Below are 25,245 nucleotides of genomic sequence, written 5' to 3' on the forward strand. Positions count from 1 at the left end.
CATGTGGCTTGGCTGGGCCAACATTAAATTCCACCCAAACCACAAACTAAACAATCCCTCTAATTAGCCATTTCCTTTTCTTTACTGTAATCATGGTAGTTTTCCTGAGTATATCATAAAAACATGTGAAACCTGTCCAACTACCCAACACCTTTATGCTGAGACAACACTAAGCCCCAGCAGGAGCACCATCTACTGTATTCTAGCAACACGGATTAAGCCTGCAGGTAAAAGAAAAGTACTTGAACAAACAAGTAACGTGTTATTATTTTGTTTTTTAAATATATAGGGTTATGTTTGGACATGTATAATAGCTTATAGTAAACTTGAGTTTTTCAAGAACAGTTTATGAAGTTGGAAGCTGTAATAAGTCTGTCTGCACATCAATGATATGTGTGACTATGACAAGATCACAAGTCAAACAAGTTATCAACTATTTACCAAAATAGACAGGCATGTTCCACCCATGGACACACTAGCCTGCTTGAACCAGCTTAAAGAGAACAACACCCAAAATTAATTAGAAAAATAAGTATTCAATTTCGGATGGGGAACGGTGAAATGTGTGTGTTCGCTATTATTCACATATTTTTTTTTTTTTTTAAAACACACTGGGGACATTTTTATAACAAATAGCCTTATATGCCAGGACTGCTGATGGATGCAAATATCACAAGTCACACTTCACTTAACTTTTCCTACTCAGCATTAATCAACCCCTAACGTTTCCATCAGAGTATATAACGCTTTGCTCATTTTGAGTGATGTTATCTGGTAGGAGCATCCGCAATAGGCTGCAACAATTGAGTTGTAAAATCTCTAGCTTCCATCCTGCTTTCAGCCTACTCACATACAGGAAACACAGTTGAGAATACTTAAGAGAACAAAAATGCTGTGACAAGCAGCAACCAAATGTTTCAATTCATTTTCTGAACTAAAGCGTAAGTATGTGTACCAGTTTTCACATATGCAAATGATGTGATATACATCAAAATCAAACAAAATAACTTTCCCTTATCTGTTGGGAGGAGATTCAAAGTTCAGCAAAGTGCAATATACATCTGCAAATAATATATGTATTTATTACCTTGCTGCACATTTTAGTATTATGACAGCAGCTGCTGTTCACAATGTCTGTTCTACACACTCAGTATGGTGCTACAGACCCCTTGTTGTGCCAAATAGATATAGATTATATATATATATATATATATATATATATATATATATATATATATATATAATTTTTAAAATTATGTAGACTAGATGGGGTGAGGAGAAAGGTTACTATTAGAGATAGAACTTTTAAGGATTTCAGTGTAACTATTGCCCATACTAGATGCCTCTAGTTCTTGCCCAGGGATTGCCAGCATGCCTGCACTGGCGATCGCTGGAGCAGAGGTGCTCCATCTGACTGGGTCGCGCGCGCATCTCACGCGAACGCGTGTCCCAGTTTCCAAACGGCGCCACTAGGGTCCCTGCCTGTCTCCACGTCAGGGATGGCGGGGCGGCAGGGGCACCGGGGGAGGCGGCGGGTGGCGGAGAAAGCCATGTAGCCACGCGAGCATCTCGTGCGCACACGCCCATGGCGAGGGCCGGCCGCTGGCGATAGAATCGCCAGCCCCTGCGAGGATGGAGCCAGCTCCGTCTGTATGATACAACCAGCATGAACACATAGCAGCCTTCAGTTGTGTATTGCCATATATACCTCTATCACATTGCACTTCGGTCCCGGGTTATAGCCAGGTTGGTGAATTATGGACCCGGGTCGAGGTGTGATGTGAAAGCACCAAAGCTTATAACCCAGCAATTCAACCAGTATTATAAGAAGGGTTAAACCCAGGTTGACCTCTGTATAATGGGTGACCCGGTTTTAATGTGAAATCGCTGGACCCGGATCAGAGCCAGGTCCAATCGAGGATTGCAATCCCAGGTCCAACCTGGCTTTGCGATGTGAAAGGCGTAATACATAGAAAGAGTGGATGGGTTTTAGCAAAGAGTAAAGAAAAGAAACACTAATACCTCTTTCACATCGCACAAATAACCTGGGTAGATGTGCGGTGTGAACGGGTAACCAAGTAGAGCGAGGCAGGTCCCGTTTACAATATAGGGAGGAGGCAGCATCAGCTCCAAGCACTGCTTTTTCCCCCAGCCACATTCTGAGGTCAGCAACCTGGCTTATTGCCAGATCACTGTGGGGGCTAAACATTGCAAATGCCAGGTTGCTCCTAGGAAGGACCCATGTCCAAATCCCGGAAGGGACCCAGCATTTCTGATGTGAAAAGAGTATAAAGGGCATATTCGGCTAATTCCTGTGCAGTGCAGGGAAAGGCTATTCTATTAAATAGCTGTTACCCATGCATAAACACAAAATCCAAATATATACTGGGTTTTCCCCAGCATGAACGTGAATTTACCCTGCAGCTCATTGAATGTGCCTAATATACTGCACATAGCAAGCATGACAGCCTGCTCGCATGCCACTGATGGTCGGGATTGTTTGACTGCACAGAATAAGCATGATGTGGGACACAGTGGAGTAAATTTACTTTTATTGAAGATGGCATGTTGTCCATAGCAACAAACCAGATTCTATATATTATCTTCTATAATATGCTAAATAACTAGAATTGTGTGGTTACTATGGGTGACATCCCATAATGAATAGAACTTAATAAAAATTTACCGCAGAAAGGATTTGCTTTTCAGAAAAAGTTCTGTATTCTTATATACTACAACTGTGCCAGTATGCTTTATTGTCCATATACACACACACACACACGTTTTCCAAACATGTAGGTCCTATGTAGATAAAAAGACTATTCAGCATTGATTTTCCATAGGGTAAAGAAAACTGGTCCTTTATCAATTGAAAACACTTTACATGTACCCAGTATTATGCCTGTTGATACGTCATATGTATTAAAAGTTGACTTTTTGGCAAAAGCTTTTCCCTGGTGATTGCAGTAACTCCCAATGTCAACCTTTTGTTACTGAATATTACAAAAAGTAGATATAGGATATGAAACATAAAAACAAATAGAAATGATATATCTGGTGTATCAGTTACATAACATTGGCATGCTCGCACTGGCAGCAAACACTACTTTGTTTGATTGCCTTTAACAGGAATATAATGGCATCCAGTAAACCACCAACACATCAGGGTATACATACTAAAAAGCTGATTTTAAAGCTCCTGCTGGTCATTTGTTCTGTATGAACGGGAATAATTTGGTAAAACTACTATGTTAACATAGTGTGCAAACAGGTTAGAATGTCATTATTTGTGTATTATCTATTCTAGACCATTGTAATCCCTGCATTATATATGCAATGTGATGTCAAGAGATCTGCAGTATATATCAAGCAAGTTATTTATATTGGATGGTACGGTTCCCCTCTGAAGTTAAAATAAAAGAAACGGATTTATAGCAAGGTGACACGCTGATGGTTCCCATCATCAATTTATATTTCAACATTGCAATCATTTCTGGATAACATATTGTAATGGCTTATTCACACACACGGTAAGATTGCACATTGCATAGAAAACACTACGCTTTTGATAAATTTAACCCATTTCTCCATAGTATGTACCACAGAGAAGTGTTGCTTACAGTGGGAATGAGCAACATATCATGGACTAGGAAAGACACCTGAGCTGTGACAGATGCCCAGGTGCTGCTGCTGGAATAAAGCCAATAAAGTCATCCAATGCAATGTCAGCATGTACAAAGCATATGCGAATACAAATGTGAAAACATAATCCTGCATACTGATGTGTATCAATCACTCACAACCAGTGACGGCCAGTCCACCAGTGACAGACACCAGGGCTGGATGTATTCAGACATTTATCAACCCATAGAACCTGATTGATATTGTTCAAATCTATTACACAGTGTACAATCCTGCCATACCATGATGTTTCGGACTCGGTCCAATTTGGCAACAAAACTAAGCAACCTGATTGGACAAATCTTGCAGCTCATCTCTGGGGCCAATAGGATGGCTCTTTTCTGGCCTCACTGGAATTTATATATTTCAGCTTGTCTGATTCTTATCTGATCAATTGTGACTGGGTTTATAATTTAACATTATTGTTCACAATTGGCTTATATCAGTGTGTGTAATCAGCATTTCTGACCACAAATGCCAATTTTGTTATTTGTATGGCAAGATCAAACACAACACCAAATCATTGATCATGAGGTCAATAATATCCCCAAGTGTAAGGGGGGCCCATGTTAAAAAAAAATAGCACATACAGTACTGTGTACGTCTACTTCTAGTTCCTTATAGAGCAGTTAGACATGTGTTATATAGGAAGGAGTATTACATAATTTTTCATAGTTTGAGACATAGCGAAACCTGCCATAAAGACAAGCTACAAGTCTGCCCCATAAAATGTAAAAACAATGACTTCAGTGACTACTATTCCTCCTGGTGTGCTGTTTTGTTTCAGATGCTGAACACAATCGTTGTTATAATTAGATACAAAAAGAACACTTGAACCCTAGTATAAAATAAAGCATCACAGACATTACATAAGTCTCACATTCCAGCAGCTCACCTACGCCAGAGACATGCAGCACAAATTGCTCATACAAGAGAGCAAAGTGCACAACATGTAGCAGCAGGACAGAGATGGTCTCCCTGCCCAGCACATACAGTAGCCATGGATTACGCCCTACACAGACTGGGGAAATACTGTCTCACACACTGGCGGCGGCGGCTGCAGCTTATGGCAATGGTGCGGGCTGCGGGCAGGAGAGGGCACTGCCCCCGGCGCAGGCCTGCCCAGCAGCAGCTCCGTTATACAGAGCCGGGAGCCAGTAGTGGGTGTGTGCTGCCGGCTGTCAGTGCCCCCTGTAGCCACTACTAGCCCCGCTGCGGGGCATTACTGCTGCACCCTCTATCTATATTCACAGGACAGGGAGCGGCATGGAGGCAGCTGCTGCCCATTATTACCCACCTCCAGGGTCCGGATCTCCTGCTGCGTGAGGTCGTTAGAGGCGGCACACTGCGTGCGGAGCCCCCGCAGGTTGGACATGGAGATGTCGATCATGTTCTGGATGAGCTCGCAGTGCTGCCGGGCGGACAGGGCCAGTGCGCTCTCCCCGCTCCCCAGCCCGGTGCCCCCCGGCTTCATCTCTACCATCTTCCGGCTCTGCATCTCCTCGGCATCGGGAAGCGTGCGGCGGGGAATGCGGCTTTGTACCAGGGATGAACACAAGGGCAGCGCTGCGGGGACGATGGCAGCGGCCGCTGCGTGACTGTCAGGCACTGTCACACGGCGAGAACCGCACAGGAGCCGCTTACATGGCCGCACGGACGCTGTGCATTGGTACAGGGGCTAACCGTGCGGCGGTGCATCCATGCAGGGTGGGGATTACAGGCAGCAGCCCGGCTCTAGGTCGCTCTTCCCCAGCCGCCCAGCCTGACAGGCAGCGGCGGCAGTGATGCTATTACAGTGCACGGTGGGGGCGGCGGCAGCAAGTTGATGTAAATAAGAAGGGACGAGTGAGATAGTCTGACAGCAGCAGCAGCAACAGCACTCAGCCCCGGCTGCCAGCAGCTTCCCCCCCTCTCTCTGCTTTCTAATGTCAGAGTCAGACAGAGCTCGGGTCAAACGCAAGGAATGCTGGGGCTTGTAGTCTTCTGCATGAGAGCACACACAGCCCTGCTTAGGGAAGATGCTGCAGAAGAGCTGATTGGTGTCTTCTCCTGTGGGAAATACTTTCACTTCTATGTCACTGGGATGCTGCTGACACTGCTCTCATCATCACCATACTTATAGATAATGCAGACATAAATAGGCAAGTCCAGGCTGCCAGGGTCATTATAGTCTGCTCTTCAGAATAATAAGTGATGTAGATCTTTTTGGAAGCATTACAGTGCAGTTATTTATCCTAGCATCATTATTGGTGTAGAACATCTTCTAATAAATCAATTGTGGTTGTGCATTTGGTGTTGGTATGCATCTAAGATGTGTGATTTTGCACATTTACTTCACAAAAGAGATTGGCCATATATTACAGTCAGATACCCCTGCCTATCAGCAGGGATAGCAAGTAGTGAAATGTCTGGAACATCACAACACTGTCATATTTGCATTGCCAATACCCATGTCTACACACAGCATTCCATTAAGGGTGACCAATATTTTTTTTAAAGTTGGCTCCGTTGAGGCCAAAGGTCATTGCTTGAGCGACCATGACATTTGTGCTGCCACTATACCATACTTACCTATTATGTGTGCCATTTCCAGAGGGAAGGCCAATGTGAAATGTGCACGGGGCATGACAATTTGGTTCATGTCACTATGGCCCATAAGATTGCACTTTACAATATCACAGTTCTTGGTATCACAAACAGCTGTAATGATGTGAATTGCATTACACAGCCAAAACCTGCCCACTTTAATAAGGAAATTCGGGAAGTTTCATGGATATTTACGGAGAGAAGTCAAGTATGCACTAATTTCTATGCATCCATTTTTTATATAAATGTAAAGGGAACACCCTACAAATGTCTTGAAAAGTTGCCTTTTATGAAAATCAGTCCAGTTTCCTGTCCTAAAGCACACACAACTAGGACCTTATCCTGGGCCATTCGCAGTGGCTGCTTGTTCGCGGGGACCGATGTTCTGTGTATGCGCAGCAGCATATTTTGGGTACGTGCGGCATGCACCCAAGATTGGGGGAGGGGGGTGGTGGCAGATAGTCGCGCCCATGGGAATGCCCAGCGTTTCATGTGCGTTCCCATTAAAACGCTGGGCGTTCCCATGGAAATGGTGATGTGGGCGCCGGGGACGGGCAGCTGAAATTACCGGATGTCAGCTGCCCACCCACTTCCTTTCCGAATGTCCAAGCAGAGCTAAGGTTACCACAGAGTATGTTGATGTGGGTGTTCCCCCACAACCTGCAAATGGATGTATTTGTTATAACCTCCTAGTGTCAAAAGTGTTTCACCACACACACATTGCATTTGAAATGTGCATTTGAACATATACGCAGAGACATATTTTATATATCCAAAATCACACATCATAAGGTCTCTACATGGGAGATCTGTATTTCAGGAAGAAAGCATCTGTAAACTCTATAGACTAGTAATGTACATAAACACCTGAAGCGCTGCAATGCTTTGTTTTTGGTGCTGATGCTATATCTTGGAATTGTTTCCTACATGTAAACAGCACTGGTCCTACCTTTAGATTTGAGCCTCTGCATTGCATTCATAATCATGTTGTCACTCAGACCTCATATTTTTAATTCTGCTAGCACCATTTTTTGCACGTGCGCAACTAGAACACTTTCTGGCTACTGAGTAGTCTGCAGCTCCTATAAACACTGTAGACTCAGTGTTTCGCATTTCCGGGTTCCAGCCAGAAACTCTTAAGACACCCATCCATTACTCAGACATATCTGTAGCTACAAATCTCGTTATTGCTGCTAATCACACATTGGTTGTCAATCCCAAGGGAAGGCGTTTCCTACTACTGGGACTGCCCTTGTGTGAAATTAGCACTTTGGGGCGAATTCAATTAAGGACGAATCCGTTAACATATCTGAATCTACTTAGCAGGTGCCGCTCTTTACGGCAGCAGGATCTTGCACACAATTTTTACCCTATAGAGTAGCAAGGACTTTTGTGTGAATCAGCATTGGGTGTGAGATGGATTCTATTGCCTGTGTTTAAATGCTGCAGCATTGCAATTCAGACCCTTAACCAGCAATTGAATCCCCCCTAAGTGCTTCTAATATCAAGCTACTATGTGTCTGGTCTATCTTCTGCAGAGTAAGGGCTCACTGTGGATGGTGTGGGGAGGAGGCCAACACTACAGCTCCAAAAACAGGGCATATCTGACCAATGCCACCTCTGATGGTGGATGATTTCTCTGTACAGAGAAGGGGAGTGGGCCACACATGGTCACATGGTAATTATATATGTCATTACCATGCATGTTCAGTGTAGTTTCACTTCGACTCCTATAAGCACTCTCCCAGAGGCAGCAAAGCAAAATAATTTATAAAGCACATATGGAAGAAAGTGTGGAAATGTTGTAGAAAGAATGCACAATGCATTTCATTTTTCTTAAAGTGGATTTTTATTATTTATTTAGTTATGATTTCTTATATAGCGCAGCAGATTTCGTTGCACTACGATTGTAGACACTGATAGAAAAAACTGGGTAACAACAGACAGACATGGAGGTAGGGGGGCCCTGCAGATCAGTTGATGTCCATACACGCTACTCGATCCATCGGGACTGACATCACATCTGCTGTCAATCACTGCCGGTTCCTGCAGCTGCTGTACAGGTTATCGGTGGATCGCCCATACACACAGCACGATGCGGCCATCAGCTTTGTTGCACAGCTGACTCAATGTGTTGGCATAGCGCATGTACACACTGGGTGATGGTACAGCGATATATATTGGTCAGCTTGGAAACACCTTGAAGCTGGGCACACACGTAAAGATTTATCTGTCCAATCTGTCTGTTGAGAACCAAACTTTGTTAATGTAAGGGAGTAAATGATAATTTGCTCCCAAATACTGGAAAACAGATAATGGTATTTTATACAAATTATTTAAATCCCTTTGATCTAAAGCTGGGTACACACCTACAGATTTATCTGTCCAAACTGAGTGGTGGAAACAAAGGTCTGGTAATGTATGGGAGCATTGGAATTGAACATTTGCTCGCAAACACTGTAAAACAAAGAAAGGCTGGTCAGAAAAATTGGTAAAATCCATTTAATTTAACAGATTTATCAGAACAATAATTGTTTTGCCCATTTTCAAGTATTTGGGAGCGAATGGTTCATTATCATATGTTTTCTATCATTCATTACCAGATTTTTGCTCACACCAGACAGATTGGAAAGATAAATCTATAGGTGTGTACCCAGTTTTACAGTACAAAATGTTATATAACATAGAAACATACAAGCTATAAAAACATTGCAGCAATTTCCACAAAGCAGTGCTGCTTGAGCCCACAGGTTTGCTGCCACTGTTGGAGATGATAATATACAATAGGTCAGGGAGGTAAAGGCACAAAAGGGAAGAGGGTCATGCTCATTAGAAGGGGGAGGGGGAGGCAGATGGGTGACATTGAAGGGAAATTCCATTTTATAGATCTACAGAGGTGACAATGGATAACATGATTGGTGCATCTATTTGCAGTTTAACTGTTCCATACATCCAGGGATGGCTCCTACCTGTTTTGTTTGGGGGATGCTGTGCCGCAGGACCCTCTGTTCGTTCTCCTGTGGCCCCCAAGGTACCCTCTTGTTCATTCTCCTGTGTCACACCATGACAAATAGTGTCGGGGAAAAGGACAAAAATCTCAGACAGTTGTAGCGCGTATGCGCACTGACTTCTATGGGCTGTACAGGAAGCATTTATCATGTGTATTTCAAACTCCTACTTCTAAAGGAGTGTCCACCAATTAGAAGTAAGTCATCAAGGTAGTGTGTCATTCTGGATTCTCCAGTACCAGCTTCCATACAATAATGGAGAAAGATGGTTATCCTCTCAAAAAAAGAATAAGAGGTAGAACACCCCATAGGGAAACATTTGTCTATGAAATATATTGAAACAGAAGGAATCTGGATGCAGAGGTAACAGGTGAAGTCAAACTCAACTACAATTCTTAGCCATGAATACACCAGGACCAAAAGAATTAACTAAATCAAAGGCATTGTTAAAGGACCCTTATGGCTGACAGGGGGAAATTGCGCATGGGCAATTGCACCTCTGTTTCTTGCCTGTGGCTTCTATGGACTGCATCATGCACAGTCCATGAAGCAGCGCAGAGCTGGCAGAAAGGCTTCCCATTGGAAGCCGTATCTCCCGATCATAGCCCAGCATGTGGTTAGAAGATAGTGCTTCCAATAGGAAGCATATGCAATCACTCTGCGTATTGGTGGATATCATAGGCATGCGCAGCCCATTTTCTTTGGGGGTGCACCATTGAAGGGGTGTGTCCATCACCGCCTACTGGATGTGCCCATCACCGCCTATTGGCCATCAATGCAAACTAAATAGAAGGTGACTTATTTATGTATATGCACTTCACACTGAAATCATTACCCCCACACACATACCGGAAACAGAGACACTGTAATGTCCATTACACATAATGCCACACATAGTAATGCCCATCACACAAAATGCCACGCATCATAGGGCTCACACAGGAGGCCGTATTTAGACGGATACTCTGGGGCTGGCGCAAGTTTCAATCGGTCTCTCATGCACGCACTCCCCCTTCCGTCTGAAGGTGGGTCGTGGCGGTTGGCGATAGAATCGTCAGGACCCACAACAAAGAGAGGCGCTCCATCTGTATATAGCTTCCCTTCTGGACTTGCAACTTTGTAGGACTGCCATAGTATTACTGGTGCCTTTACTTGTGTTTCTCTTCTATGTTCCTATAGATTGTAAGCTTGCAGCAGGGCCCTCTTAAGGCCCATACACACTGGGCGACTTTGAACTGAAAGTCGCTCAAAACAGCAGGTTTGAGCAACTTTCAGCTTAAAGCCGCCCAGTGTGTATGGTCCGCAACATCGCTGGGAGAGCCGGGCAGGGGCCAGGCTGGGGGAAAGCCTCTCAGTGTGTATGCGTCTTTCCCCGCAGCAAAGATTGTCATCATCGCTGTCCCATACCCTCCAACATTTGAAGGGCAGAAATAGGTACACATTCAGAAAGGGGGCGTGGCCATGTGGAAGGGGGCGTGTCACAACGCAAAAGGGGCGTGACATTACACAACACATCGTAATGCCCGTTACACATTTTAGTAAACGCCGTAATGCCAATTACACATAAGGCCACACACCGTAATGCCTATTACACATTGTACAACACATCGTGATGCCCATTACATACTAAATAACAAACCATAATGCCCATTACATATTTGATGCATAAATGCTGCTTAACCTACATGCTCATTGCTAGAGGGTTCTTTCTTGATGCCAGGGCTTCATGTTTGATGTCAAGGAGGATTTGGCTTCATGCTTGTTGCCAAGAGGGAGTGGCATGGCATGTTGCCAAGGGGGAATATAATGCTATAATGCCGATTGCAAAGGGTGGGGGACTTGCTCGTTGCCAAGGGGGGGGGGGGGGAGAAAATGCTGTTGTCAAGGGGAGGGAGAAAATGCTCTTGTCAAGGGGGGGGGATTGCTCGTTGTCAAGGGGGAGCCGCCGGACACACACAATTGAATAAAATGATAGCCGGGCAGAGAGAGCAGGCTGTGCGCGCTGCCCGGCTGTATAGTGTAAGCAGCGGCAGCATCCTCGTCCCTGACCCTCACTATTTTCAATTCTCCCGCTAGGCGCCGCGGCCGCGAGCCAATAGGAGGTCGCGGTCAGACAGCCAATCATGAGCGGCTGCTAGACCGCGACCTCCTATTGGCTCGCGGCTGTCCACTGACTCCAGCCTGAGCCTAGGGAGAAAGAGCCTGCCCTGGGCTGGGCCTTGAATTACGCGGCAGAGACTATGCTGCTGCTGCCGCCGCTTTAGGTAAGCAAAGGGCAGAAAGCCAGAAACTAAATCCAGCAGGGAAGCGCACAGACAGCTCACTGCTGTCTGTGCGCTGCCCGGCTCTGAATTTGGTACATGTTTAATTTGCCGGTACAGACCGTAAAAAAACGGTACTGTACCGGCAAATTCGGTACTGTTGGAGGGTATGCTGTCCATACACGATGGGCATAGTCGCCCAGTGTGTATGGACCTTAACCTCCAAGTCTGTCATTACCCAGTTCGTTCTATCACTGTCTACAATTGTAAAGTGCAATGGAATCTGCTGCGCTATATAAGAAACTGTAAATAAATAATGAAGTAAAAAGTGTTGGTTTTTTTTTCAAACACTTTACACTTTAAACTCTAAAATGTACACTATTGCAGATTAAAAACAAACATAAGCTAAATTAGAATAATACACTTACAAGTCTCATTAATATGGGCATACTTATTTTCCCCTCCACAGTTTTTATGTTTGCTCAGCCACTGGAAAACAATTGGCAGCTGCTGGGCATGAGGTCAGGATCATCATACAGCTGAGTCCTGAAACATGAAACCAGCACACTGTTATGAAATACTCCTCTCAGTATTTCCAGAAGTGATGCAATGAACACAACCATTATTTCAAAGCATCAACAGCTTGGTATTTCTCATGGACTCTCCCAGAAAGCCACCTTTTTACATCATAAACATGTCTGTAGAAAAAGCAATGAGTAATACCAAGATACAGTACGATGCTTTAAAGTATCTATTCAGCATACTGTATCTAAAACAATATATACAATATATAAGACAGGAGGACCGACACTCCCTTAAAAATTCCCTGGTGCCTTCACATGGATGTAAGTGCATAGTAGGCACTGAAACGGTGACATTAAAGACACCATATTTTAGTTTCATATATTGAATTACTGAGCGCCGTAATATATATATGTAATATATATATTTTGGGGGTTTTTTTAACACTTTTTTCATTTTATTCAATTTTTCATGAACTCTGATTAAATAGAGTGGAAAACACTTACAAAGAAAGTAGTTAAAGAGCAAAACTACTTTACCCTTTCAGAGCCAACATCTCTGTGATTGATGTTCAAAATATCTGCAAAAAATGCCAGTGTCGCTCACATTTGTTATATAAATTCAATAAAAAAATGTTATGTAAAACAAGATTATATTTCACATTACATTACAGGTCATTATGATAAATAAAAATGTGTGCTTACCAATTAGTACAAGTAGTTTCACCTGCTGGGCATTTCCACTTATTGAAACCAGTGTGCTGTTAGGGATTTGGGGTGGGATTCTCTAAAATCCGCAGCCCAGTATCGCCGGCATTCGCATTTCTAATGACCGCATATTCTCTAAAATATGCGGTCATTAACGCAAGGGACAGCTCTTGCGGTAAGAGCTGTCCCTTGCAATGCAGCGCCGTTGCTGGACTTCCGAGTCTATGACCCGGGAGTCCGTCTGCGCATGCGCAGACCGATGCTCCGGCCGCGGGGCATGCTGGGAGGGATCTGTGATGGATCCCTCACACAGCGCTGCGGTAAGAAGCCCATAGGCTTCTGCAGGGGATCGCCAGCTTTTTCTGGAGTTTCTCTCCGCAGCGCTGACACTGCGAAGGGAGGTTAGAGAATACAGAAATGCGGTAAAAACCCTGATAACAGGGTTTTTACCGCATTTCTGTGATAGAGAATCTCGCCCTTGGTGCCTATTCCTGGCTAGTGGCGCAGAGAGTGGGGGGGAATGGCTACAAATTACCCAGACCCTGAGCTCATGGAGGGGCCTGGGGCCACCACTCACCTGCTCACCCCATCTTACTTGTCAGTTTCCTTTTCCATCCCTATCCCATACTACAGTTACCGCAAGGAGGCTGCTGCCACCAAGCAGCAGCCGCAGCCTTCTCAGTTTGTGCGGTGGTGGAGAACTGATCATAGCACGCTCTTTATCTGCTCCTGGCTGTAAAGCATGTGGTTACACCCTTTTTCCATTAGGACATGCCCTCCCTTTACCTCGGCCTGGCCACGCTGCATACGACCATGTGTCTGGGTTCTACACTGAATGGTTGCTGCAATGTTGTATTGATTGTATTGATCAGCTGACTCTGCTTTCTCCCAATCATAGAGGGAATTGGCTTACACCTGAGCAGAGGCACCAATGACTGATCAGAGTACCCTATGTAAAACCCTCACTTGCATCTGCTCATTGTGACTTCTGGTCTACAGCGTGTATAACACTACTGGGACAGTTGAAGCAAATGTTTATGAGCGTACTAACTATAGTGGGTTCCCAACTAACATATAAGTACTCTACTAATTGACACCTGTAGAATTCCTAGCTGTGTCAGATCTACTGTAGCCATTAACTCCTTAGTTACTGATTGCCCCATTCACAATCTGTGCCAGTTTTTGCAATTCCCATTTGCCTTGCTGTACAATCAGTGCAACCCAAGGGGTTTAAGTTCCCAGCTCAAACTATCAGTCATTGCTTGTGCATCATCGCTTATCAGCTCTTATGTAGTGTGAGCTTGTTTCCAGACAGCCTCCAGTGCAACCACAACCAAAACAGTCCAAACTCTGTTTGATGAAATGCATCTGCTTTTAGACCATTCGATTTTTACCCCTTTTACAATTTGCCAAAAGTTTAGTGTCCTTAAGGTCAAGGTCCTTGTCTGAGGTATTTAATGGCCAGTTTTTTGTGGCTACTATTAATATTCAAACTGTTTGTATTAACCCCTTCCCGACATTTGACGTATATATACGTCATGGCCGGGATGTACTTCCCGACACATGACGTATATATACGTCATGACTTCAAAGTGCCACTGCGTCTCGAGACGCAGTGACAGAGGGACGATGTCTGCTGTCCCTGACAGCAGACATGTCCCTGCATGCCCAGGGGGGGCTGCGATGCCGCCCCCCCCGTCGGCGATCGCTGTGATTGGCTGTTCAGTGTGAACAGCCATTCACAGCGTTTTCCTGTGTTACCGGCGAATCAGACGCTCGGTAACACAGGTGTCAATCACCGCCGGGCGTCAGGGGGCATGAGGGGGTCATCGGTGACGACGACACCTCACCCCACCTGCCCCCAAGGCTGTGATTGGTCCGTGGGACCCACGGACCAATCACAGCCAAGGCGCGTGATTTAAACTAACGGTGACTGCGCTGCAGACGCCATTCCAGTCTGGAATTGCGTGCAGAGCGGTCACCGTGCCAATCTGTCGTGATACATACCTGATCCTTGCCTGAAACTTACCTGATCACCGCTGATCACCGCTGGTAGCGTGCTGCCAGCAGCTGGATACTTCCTGGATCTTGTGACTTCTGTGTGTGCTGCTGCAGCAGTGTCATAGAGTCACAGATCGTGAGAGATAGGGACAGATAGTGACAGAGAGTGATAGAGAGTGATAGAGAGTGATAGAGAGTGATAGAGCGTGATAGAGAGTGATAGAGAGTGCTATATTTTGTGTCTGCTGCACCCCCTTTTGTGCTGATCACTATATCTGAGGTGATCAGCAACTTTTTGGGGGTGCAGAGGTTTTTTTTTATATATATACCTGTCAGTTGCAGCAAAGGTTGTGCTGCCTGTGCAACTGACTGCTGCCCCCCCCCCTGCTGCCCCCCCTTTTGTGCTGATTGTGCTGATTAATTAACTGATCAGCAACTTTTTGGGGGTCCAGGTTTTTTTTTTTTATATATATACCTGTCAGTTGCACCAAAGGTTGTGCTGCGTGTGCAACTGACTGCTGCCCCCCCCTGCTGCCCCCCCCTTTTGTGCTGGTCAGTTTTAATTAATTAATCAGCAACTTTTTGGGGGTCCAGGGTTTTTTTTTTATATATATACCCTGTCAGGTTGTGTGTCTGCTGCCCCTCACTGCTAATCAGTGGTGCATCACTGCATCACTGATCTGCAGTTTTTTTTTTTTTTTTTGGAGAGTGCAGTGGGGTTTTGTTTTTACACCCACGTTGCTTGTGTGGGTGTCCTGTGGCCGCTGAGCGCTGATCAGTGACGTACAATCACTGAACAGCATTTTTGGCACAGGGTTGATATCATTTTTTTTTCTGCAGTTTTTTTAAATTGTTTTTTTTTTGGAGAGTGCTGTGGAAATTTTTTTTAAATTGTTTTTACACCCACGTTGCTTTTGTGGGTGTCCTGTGGCCGCTGATCAGTGACGTACAATCACTGAACAGCATTTTTGGCACAGGTTGATATCATTTTTTTTCTGCAGTTTTTTTTAAATTTTTTTTTTTTTTTGTTGTTGCACCCACGTTGTTTTTGTGGGTGTCCTGTTGCCTTTGAGCGCTGTTCAGTGACGGACGTTACTGACCAACATCTGTGCTCAATTTTTGGCGCAGGACCTTTTTTTTTTTTTAACCCCTTCAATTTTTTTTTTTTATTGGGATCAAATTCCTGTATAAAGTATTTTTTTTTTCTGCACTACATACACACTACACACTACATACCCCCCGTGTTGAAATAAAGTTTGTACCCCCCCCTACACTATACACGTGTTGAAACATTACACTTACAGAAACACAAAAATAAAAATGGCATCCCAAATGTCATCCCAAATGTCATCCCAAATGTCATCCCAGTCATCCAGAAGAATGTATTCAGCGGAGGAGGCATATGCCATGCTTGCCTCTGACTCTGACTCTGACACAGCCAGTGATGCAAGCGGGGAATTTGAAGGATTCGCCTTAAGCTCCTCTTCCTCCTCTGCTGATGAGGGACCCCCTCAAAGACGCCCCCGTAGAGCAGCTGAGACCCCCCCCCAAATGATTGATCCCGTATGGACCCCACCACCAGACAATTTTGAGCCCCAGGTTCCTGAGTTTTTGGCCATCCCAGGAATCCAATTTGATTCAGCAGGTCTCAGAGAAATTGACTTTTTCAAATTATTTTTCTCTGATGATTTTATAAATTTAATGGTGGACCAAACTAATTTATATGCCCAGCAGTTTATTGCTCAAAACCCCACGTCATCATTTGCTAGGTGGACTCCTGTAGATGCAGTAGAGATGATGACGTTTTGGGGTCTGGTGTTACATATGGGCATAGTAAAAAAGCCAGAAATTAGGCAATATTGGAGTACAGATGTTCTGTACAGCACCCCATTTTACCGTATGGCCATGACTCGGGCTCGTTTTGAGATAATCCTTAAATTTTTACATTACACCGATAATACACTGTGCCCACCCAGAGATGATCCCACCTTTGACCGGCTATTCAAAGTCAGGCCGGTCATTGATCATTTCAGTGCCAAATTTGCAGAGATGTACATCCCTGAAAAATGTATTTGTATTGACGAGTCCCTTTTACATTTTAAAGGAAGGGTTAAATTCCGCCAGTACCTTCCCAGTAAGAGGGCAAGGTATGGCATAAAAATGTATAAGCTGTGTGAAAGCACCTCAGGGTACACCCACATGTTTAGGGTATATGAAGGGAAGGATTCAAGAATTGAACCGCCAGAATGCCCCCCCTCCCTCGTAGGTGTTAGTGGAAAAATTGTCTGGGATTTAGTGCACCCCTTCCTGGATAAAGGTTATCACCTCTATGTGGATAACTTTTACACTAGCATCCCCCTGTTTAAGGCCCTTGGTTCAAGAGGTACAGCAGCTTGCGGTACTGTGCGTAAGAACCAAAGAGGCCTCCCAAAAACGCACATTGCCCAAGTAATGAGAAGGGGTGAAAGCAGGGGAATATGCACCGAAAATATGTTGTTGGTCAAATATAAGGACAAGAGGGATGTCCTTATACTGACAACAATTCATGGAGACAGTACCACCTCCATCCCTGTACGAGGTACCAGTACCCACACCTCAAAACCTAATTGTATCCTAGATTACAATAGGTACATGGGCGGAGTGGATCTTTCAGATCAGGTACTGAAGCCGTACAGTGCCCTGCGGAAAACAAAAATCTGGTACAAGAAGCTGGCCGTGTATATCATCCAGATGGCACTGTATAACGCTTACGTGCTATTCCGTTCTACCAGCCAGAGGGGGACATTTATGCACTTTCAAGAGGAAGTCATAAAGGGCCTAATATTTGGGAACCAGCAGGCAGAGGGCCCCAGTACTTCTAGTACTGGCCCCCGTATTGTACCAGGGCAGCATTTTCCTAACGAAATCCCCTCCACTGCAAGAAAGGGCAGGACACAAAAAAGGTGCAAAGTTTGCTATAAAAAGGGAATAAGAAAGGAAACTATTTTCCACTGTGAAACTTGCCCCGACAAACCCGGCCTATGTATAAAGGAGTGTTTTAAAATACACCACACATCTATGGATTATTAGGTTCATCATTTCACCGTGCTTCGGGGGTCTTGCTAATGCCACATAGCACCCACCATTCATTCCACCAGAATCTGAGCTGCAAAATCCAAAAATCATTCCTTCCCTTCTGAGTCCTGCCATGCACCCAACTGGTATTTTTTGGTCACATATGAGGCATTGCCATACTCGGGAGAAATTGGGGCACAGATTTTGGGGTGCTTTTTCTCCTTCATACCTTCTGAAAATGAAAAATTTTGAGCCAGAACTGCATTTTTGTGTAAAAAAATGTAATTTTTCATTTTCACTGCCCAGTTGTATCAAAATTGGTGAAACCCCTGGGGGTTTGAAATGTACACTATACCCCTAGATGAATTCCCTGAGGGGTGTAGTTTGCAAAATGGGGTCACTTGTGGGGGGGTTCCACTGTATTGGTGCTTTGGGGGTCTTGCTAATGCGACATAGCACCCACCAACATTCCACCAGAATCTGTGCTGCAAAATCCAAATATCACTCCTTCCCTTCTGAGTCCTGCAACTTTTTGGTCACACATGAGGCATTGCCGTACTCGGGAGAAATTGGGGCACAGATTTTGGGGTGCTTTTTCTCCTTCATACCTTCTGAAAATGAAAAAGTTTGAGCCAGAACTGCATTTTTGTGTAAAAAAAATTTAATTTTTCATTTTCACTGCCGAGTTGTATCAAAATTGGTGAAACCCCTGGGGGTTTGAAATGTACACTATACCCCTAGATGAATTCCCTGAGGGGTGTAGTTTGCAAAATGGGGTCACTTGTGGGGGGGTTCCACTGTATTGGTGCTTTGGGGGTCTTGCTAATGCGACATAGCACCCACCAACATTCCACCAGAATCTGTGCTGCAAAATCCAAATATCACTCCTTCCCTTCTGAGTCCTGCCACTTTTTGGTGACACATGAGGCATTGCCGTACTCGGGAGAAATTGGGGCACAGATTTTGGGGTGCTTTTTCTCCTTCATACCTTCTGAAAATGAAAAAGTTTGAGCCAGAACTGCATTTTTGTGTAAAAAAAAATGTAATTTTTCATTTTCACTGCCCAGTTGTATCAAAATTGGTGAAACCCCTGGGGGTTTTAAATGTACACTATACCCCTAGATGAATTCCCTGAGGGGTGTAGTTTGCAAAATGGGGTCACTTGTGGGGGGGTTCCACTGTATTGGTGCTTTGGGGGTCTTGCTAATGCGACATAGCACCCACCAACATTCCACCAGAATCTGTGCTGCAAAATCCAAATATCACTCCTTCCCTTCTGAGTCCTGCCATGCACCCAAATAGTATTTTTTGGTCACATGTGAGACATTGCCATACTCGGGAGAAATTGGGGCACAGATTTTGGGGTGCTTTTTCTCCTTCATTCCTTGTGAAAATTAAAATTTTTGAGCCAGAACTGCATTTTTGTGTAAAAAATGTAATTTTTCATTTGCACAGCCCAGGTGTATCAAAATTGGTGAAACCCCTGGGGGTTTGAAATGTACACTATACCCCTAGATGAATTCCCTGAGGGGTGTAGTTTGCAAAATGGGGTCACTTGTGGGGGGGTTCCACTGTATTGGTGCTAGGGGGGTCTTGCTAATGCGACATAGCACCCACCAACATTCCACCAGAATCTGTGCTGCAAAATCCAAAAATCACTCCTTCCCTTCTGAGTCCTGCCATGCACCCAAATGGTATTTTTTGGTCATATGTGAGACATTGCCGTACTCGGGAGAAATTGGGGCACAGATTTTGGGGTGCTTTTTCTCCTTCATTCCTTGTGAAAATGAAAAATTTTGAGCCAGAACTGCATTTTTGTGTAAAAAATGTAATTTTTCATTTGCACAGCCCAGTTGTATCAAAATTGGTGAAACCCCTGGGGGTTTGAAATGTACACTATACCCCTAGATGAATTCCCTGAGGGGTGTAGTTTGCAAAATGGGGTCACTTGTTGGGGGGTTCCACTGTATTGGTGCTTGGGGGGTCTTGCTAATGCGACATAGCACCCACCAACATTCCACCAGAATCTGAGCTGCAAAATCCAAAAATCACTCCTTCCCTTCTGAGTCCTGCCATGCACCCAAATGGTATTTTTTGGTCATATGTGAGACATTGCCGTACTCGGGAGAAATTGGGGCACAGACTTTGGGGTGCTTTTTCTCCTTCATTCCTTGTGAAAATGAAAAATTTTGAGCCAGAACTGCATTTTTGTGTAAAAAATGTAATTTTTTCATTTGCACAGCCCAGTTGTATCAAAATTGGTGAAACCCCTGGGGGTTTGAAATGTACACTATACCCCTAGATGAATTCCCTGAGGGGTGTAGTTTGCAAAATGGGGTCACTTGTGGGGGGGTTCCACTGTATTGGTGCTTGGGGGGTCTTGCTAATGCGACATAGCACCCACCAACATTCCACCAGAATCTGAGCTGCAAAATCCAAAAATCACTCCTTCCCTTCTGAGTCCTGCCATGCACCCAAATGGTATTTTTTGGTCACATGTGAGGCATTGCCGTACTCGGGAGAAATTGGGGCATAGATTTTGGGGTGCTTTTTCTCCTTCATACCTTCTGAAAATGAAAAATTTTGAGCCAGAACGGCATTTTTGTGTAAAAAAATGTAATTTTTCATTTTCACTGCCCAGTTGTATCAAAATTGGTGAAACCCCTGGGGGTTTGAAATGTACACTATACCCCTAGATGAATTCCCTGAGGGGTGTAGTTTGCAAAATGGGGTCACTTGTGGGGGGGTTCCACTGTATTGGTGCTTGGGGGGTCTTGCTAATGCGACATAGCACCCACCAACATTCCACCAGAATCTGAGCTGCAAAATCCAAAAATCACTCCTTCCCTTCTGAGTCCTGCCATGCACCCAAATGGTATTTTTTGGTCACATGTGAGGCATTGCCGTACTCGGGGGAAATTGGGGCACAGATTTTGGGGTGCTTTGTCTCCTTCATTCCTTGTGAAAATGAAAAATTTTGAGCCAGAACTGCATTTTTGTGTAAAAAATTTAATTTTTCATTTTCACTGCCCAGTTGTACCACAATTGGTGAAACCCCTGGGGGTTTGAAATGTACACTATACCCATAGATGAATTCCCTGAGGGGTGTAGTTTGCAAAATGGGGTCACTTGTGGGGGGGTTCCTAAATTTTAGCATCTTATGGTGCCTAGAAACCTACATGGTGCCTAAAAAATAATCTCATAAAAAGGAGGCTCCAAAATCAAGTAGGTGCTCCTTCTATTATGAAGCCTGTGGTTTGGTCAACGTGCACACTAGGGCCACATATAGGATATTTATGAAAACAAAAGAATTGGGGGAATCAATTTTTAGTCACATTTCTCTAGTAAAATCTACTGTGTTCCTTAGAAAAATGTATTAAAATTGCAAATCTGCAAAAAAAATGAAATTTTGAAATTTCACCTACACTTTGTTTTAATTCCTGTGAAACACCTAAAGGGTTAACAAACTTCCAAAATGCTGTTTTGAATACTGTGAGGGGTGCAGTTTTTGAAATGGCATCATTTATGGGGGTGTCTCACATACAAGTCCCTCAAAGTCACATCAGAACTGAACTGGTCCCTAAAAAAATCAGTGTTTGAAATTTTCTTGAAAATTTGAGAATTTGCTATTCATATTGTAAGCCTCCTAGTGTCCAAAAAAATTAAAAGGAAGTTGAAATAATGATGGAAACATAAAGTAGACATATGGTCTATGTTAGTTATTAACTATTTTGAGTGGTATGATTATTTGTCTCACAAGCAGAAAATTTAACATTTTGCAAATTGCTAAATTTTCCATTTTTTTTACGACATTTTGGTATTTTTCACAAAAAAACACAGACTGTATCGACCCAAATTTACCACTAATTTGAAGTACAATGTGTCACGAGAAAACAATCTCAAAATCACTGGGATAAGTAAAAGCAAAAAAAAGTTATCCCCACTTAAGTGATACATGTCAGATTTGAAAAAAAGGGCTCTGTCAGGAAGGCAAAAACTGGCTGTGTCGGGAAGGGGTTAAAGGTAGTAATTCAAGATCTTTTAATAGATTTGTTTTTGGACAAAAAAAAAGTCTGACCAAGGATAATGCTTTATCTCTAGCCTGATCAAGCAGAGTTTAGTAGACATTTCATCAATTTATGCTGTTGCTAATTCAAGGCTGTTATTAATGCGAACCACTGGGAAAAACTGGGAATGCAGTAAACCAGCCCGCAAGGGTGCTGGATGAAAACTCTGATATTGAAGTCAATTATTTCAGATTCTTTTGAAAACAGTATGGTGGCAATACCATTAGCAGATGTCATAATTCTGACATCTGAAATTTCCTGTTGGCTCATGACATATGCGAACTTAAAGGGACAATCTTTAAAGTTATGATTCTCAATCAAATCTACAAATTCTTGTTTAGTCCCTCTCCAAAAAATCAAGAGATCATCTATATACTGCACCTCAATGCAATATTAGCGGCTACAGGAGGGTCATCAAAATAAGCTTCTTGTTCAATCATGAACATAAAAATATTTGTGTACGATGGTACAACCGGAGAACCCATTGCGCAGCCTCTAATTTGCTAGTAAAATTCTCCAGGATCCAGAAAATTGATTTTTACTGAGAATCATTTTTAATAACTGTAATATCAAAGTTAATTAAGGAACACAATAATCAGTATGATTCTGTAAATAGCATTTAACACTGTATAGACCAGCCATGTTCGGTCGGAATCAAAGTATAAAGGCTATTGACTGAACAAAGACACCTATCATCTGAATAACTAGAAAAAAGTCTCCAGAGAACTCAATAATGATGTTGAGTCCAATAAGTATCACGTATGATGGACAATACACGGCTGGAATAAAGAATCCAAATACGTAGAAACTACATGTAATAATGAGTAACGGATATATAGAAAACTATATCAATTGAAAGGTGCTTGGTATGGGTGTGCTTGGCTAGAAGCAGCAATCTAAAAAAGAGGGAGTCACTCCCAATACAATATACAGGAAAAGAAGAGTGGTCGATTGCGCTAGCACTAAATCACACTCAAATTATAAATTAAACAGAAATGGTCAGGTGTGTATATAGGTAACACTTTAATTATAAAATATAAAAATCATTATTAAAAAATAATAATTATTAAAACTAAGGAACATGGGCAAGAGATCGATAGTCACCCGTTATAGTTGAAATGGCATGCCAGTCCTTGGAAATTACCCAAATGGGTTTTGTGGGGATCTGTAGGTATAATTAATATTTGTAATCCAATCTTTCTTATGTTGGAGGAGGAGGTAAACACTCCAATGCTGGTACCACTTTTTCCACAGGAAATGCCGGGCCTTTTAGGATGTGGCGTGCTTCCAAGATGATCTTCTGCCATGGATTGTGGTAGATGGACCAGCCCACTTTGTCCTCAGAGACAGATGTCCCAAGTGGAGGGTTGGATATATCTTTTTGAGATCCACAGTGTTGGAAATTTAAACTCGTCTGGCAAGGGGGATAAAGCGATCTGAGGTCCCTTTTGAAAATGCTTTTCAAAAGGGACCTCAGATCGCTTTAACCCCCATGCCAGACGAATGTAACTTTTCCAACGCTGTGGATCTCAAAAAGATATATCCAACCTATATACACACCTGACCATTTCTGTTTAATTTATAATTTAAATGTGATTTAGTGCTAGTGCAATTGACCACTCTTCTTTTCTTGTAATAATGAGTCCCTAGCCGCAATAATGGGACATCCTGTCGGCTGAGTTGCATTCTTATGCGGGTGTGGTATAGGGTTCCGACAGAGTCATTCGCCCAACGTCGGGATCCCGACTGGCCGGACACAGACAGCATGTTGAGCGCAACAAAGCCCCTTGTGGGCACGGTGGCTCACTATGCTCGCCACCTATTCTATTCTCCCTCTATGGGGGTCATGGACACCCATGAGGGAGAATAGCCGTTGGCTGTCGGGAACCCATCTGTCAGTGTTTTAACAGTCGGGATCCCGACTTTGGGTAAATGACTGTCGGGATCCCGTCTGGCACCCTCTTATGCAGTTTTGGTAATATATACATCAATGGTGTAACAGGAAAATGCAGAATTAGTGCTTATTTAAGCTTTTTGCAGTCAACTGCTTGTTGTAGACAGCATTCCAGTTCTTTTTTGAACAGTGGTGGGATCACATGGTAACGTCCTGTATGTTAATTCATCCTTGATTTGTCCTTCATTCTCATTAATCATGCAAGTTCATTATGACCAATACACCACCTTTATCAACTGAACGGAAAATTACTTCACGTTTTTTTAACAGTGCAGACTGCTCATCCTCAGATAAATACAAATACATTTTTAGAAAAGCATTGGAAGAGGGAGGGTCAAAATGGGATTTTAGAATCACTTTTTGTACTTGAGGTGGTAAAGTAGCAATATTTTTGCTACTATTCTGCTGTCTGGCAAATAATTCCTTAAAACATACCTTGCGTTGCAGCTCATGCAATTCAATCTGCCATTGTAAAGGATAAAGCTGATTAGTATGCACAAATCATGTTGGATTCTGCACCTCAGTACTTTAGCTCCACATATCGTGAATGACCAATTAGGTCTCAGCTGCTTTGAAACAAACTAGCTTTTCTAGTTAATTATTTTTCTGATAGTGTTAATTCATTTATTTATATACTTTACACCAGGCATGTCCAACGTTGGCCCTCCAGATGTTTTGAAACTACACATCCCAGCATGCTTTGCAATAGTTTTAGCATTCTTTAATAGGAAAACTGTGGCAAAGCATGCTGGGATGTGTAGTTTCAAAACATCTGGAGGGCCAACGTTGGACATGCCTGCTTTACACGCTTGTTCTATTTTCATGTTTAAGATTTTTAGCTTGATGATTATTCTTAGACAACTGCAATCTCTCTTTATTAATATTGTTATAGTAATTTTTAAAAAAAAATGTTTTATATTGCTGTCTACTTATTTGCATGATCTATTATTGGTGTTTCAGTGTGTTATATTGTTGTTTACAGTTGCTATGTGATGGTCGGGGCTTCGCTGACCAATCTCCATGCAATTGGGTGCCATATCAGCCTGAAGTCCCACAGGGCTCACTTCCGGTGTAAGCACTCTGTCCCCATAGTGGTGTGCATTCCACCCAGCATAGAATGCATTCCACCAGCATTTCGCCTCGATCCTGCCAATCAGCTCCTACCTGTCATTTTTCAAACCAAGCCTGTAACTTCACAGCTAGGAGATGATTGGCCAGAGATAAAAACCAGGCATTTTATCACTTCAGCGAGCTTCATAAATCTGCCCCTTAGTGACAATCACAATAGCAACCCCAGCGCAATATTATTGGTTACCCCTGTGGGGATGTGCCCTGCTACCAAAACAGCTTTATTGCTCCCAGCACCGGAGCAGCAGCAGGGGGAGAGGGACTATGTCCGCAGCT

At 43.4% G+C, this 25,245-nt stretch overlaps 1 protein-coding gene across 1 annotated transcript in view; it reads right to left on the reverse strand.

The window, feature by feature from the left end:
• The window catches only part of KSR1 (kinase suppressor of ras 1), a 204,794-nt gene extending 199,188 nt beyond the window's left edge, over window positions 1-5,606 (reverse strand). Inside the window, exon 1 of the mRNA XM_083174169.1 lies at window positions 4,979-5,606. Coding sequence (XP_083030295.1) covers window positions 4,979-5,179 — 201 coding nt within the window. The 5' untranslated portion in view covers window positions 5,180-5,606. The remainder of the gene's footprint in view (window positions 1-4,978) is intronic.
• Window positions 5,607-25,245: the final 19,639 nt, after the last annotated feature.

This window comes from Crinia signifera, chromosome 2, assembly GCF_055691185.1.
Source record: "Crinia signifera chromosome 2, ASM5569118v1, whole genome shotgun sequence".
Lineage (NCBI taxonomy): Eukaryota > Metazoa > Chordata > Amphibia > Anura > Myobatrachidae > Crinia > Crinia signifera.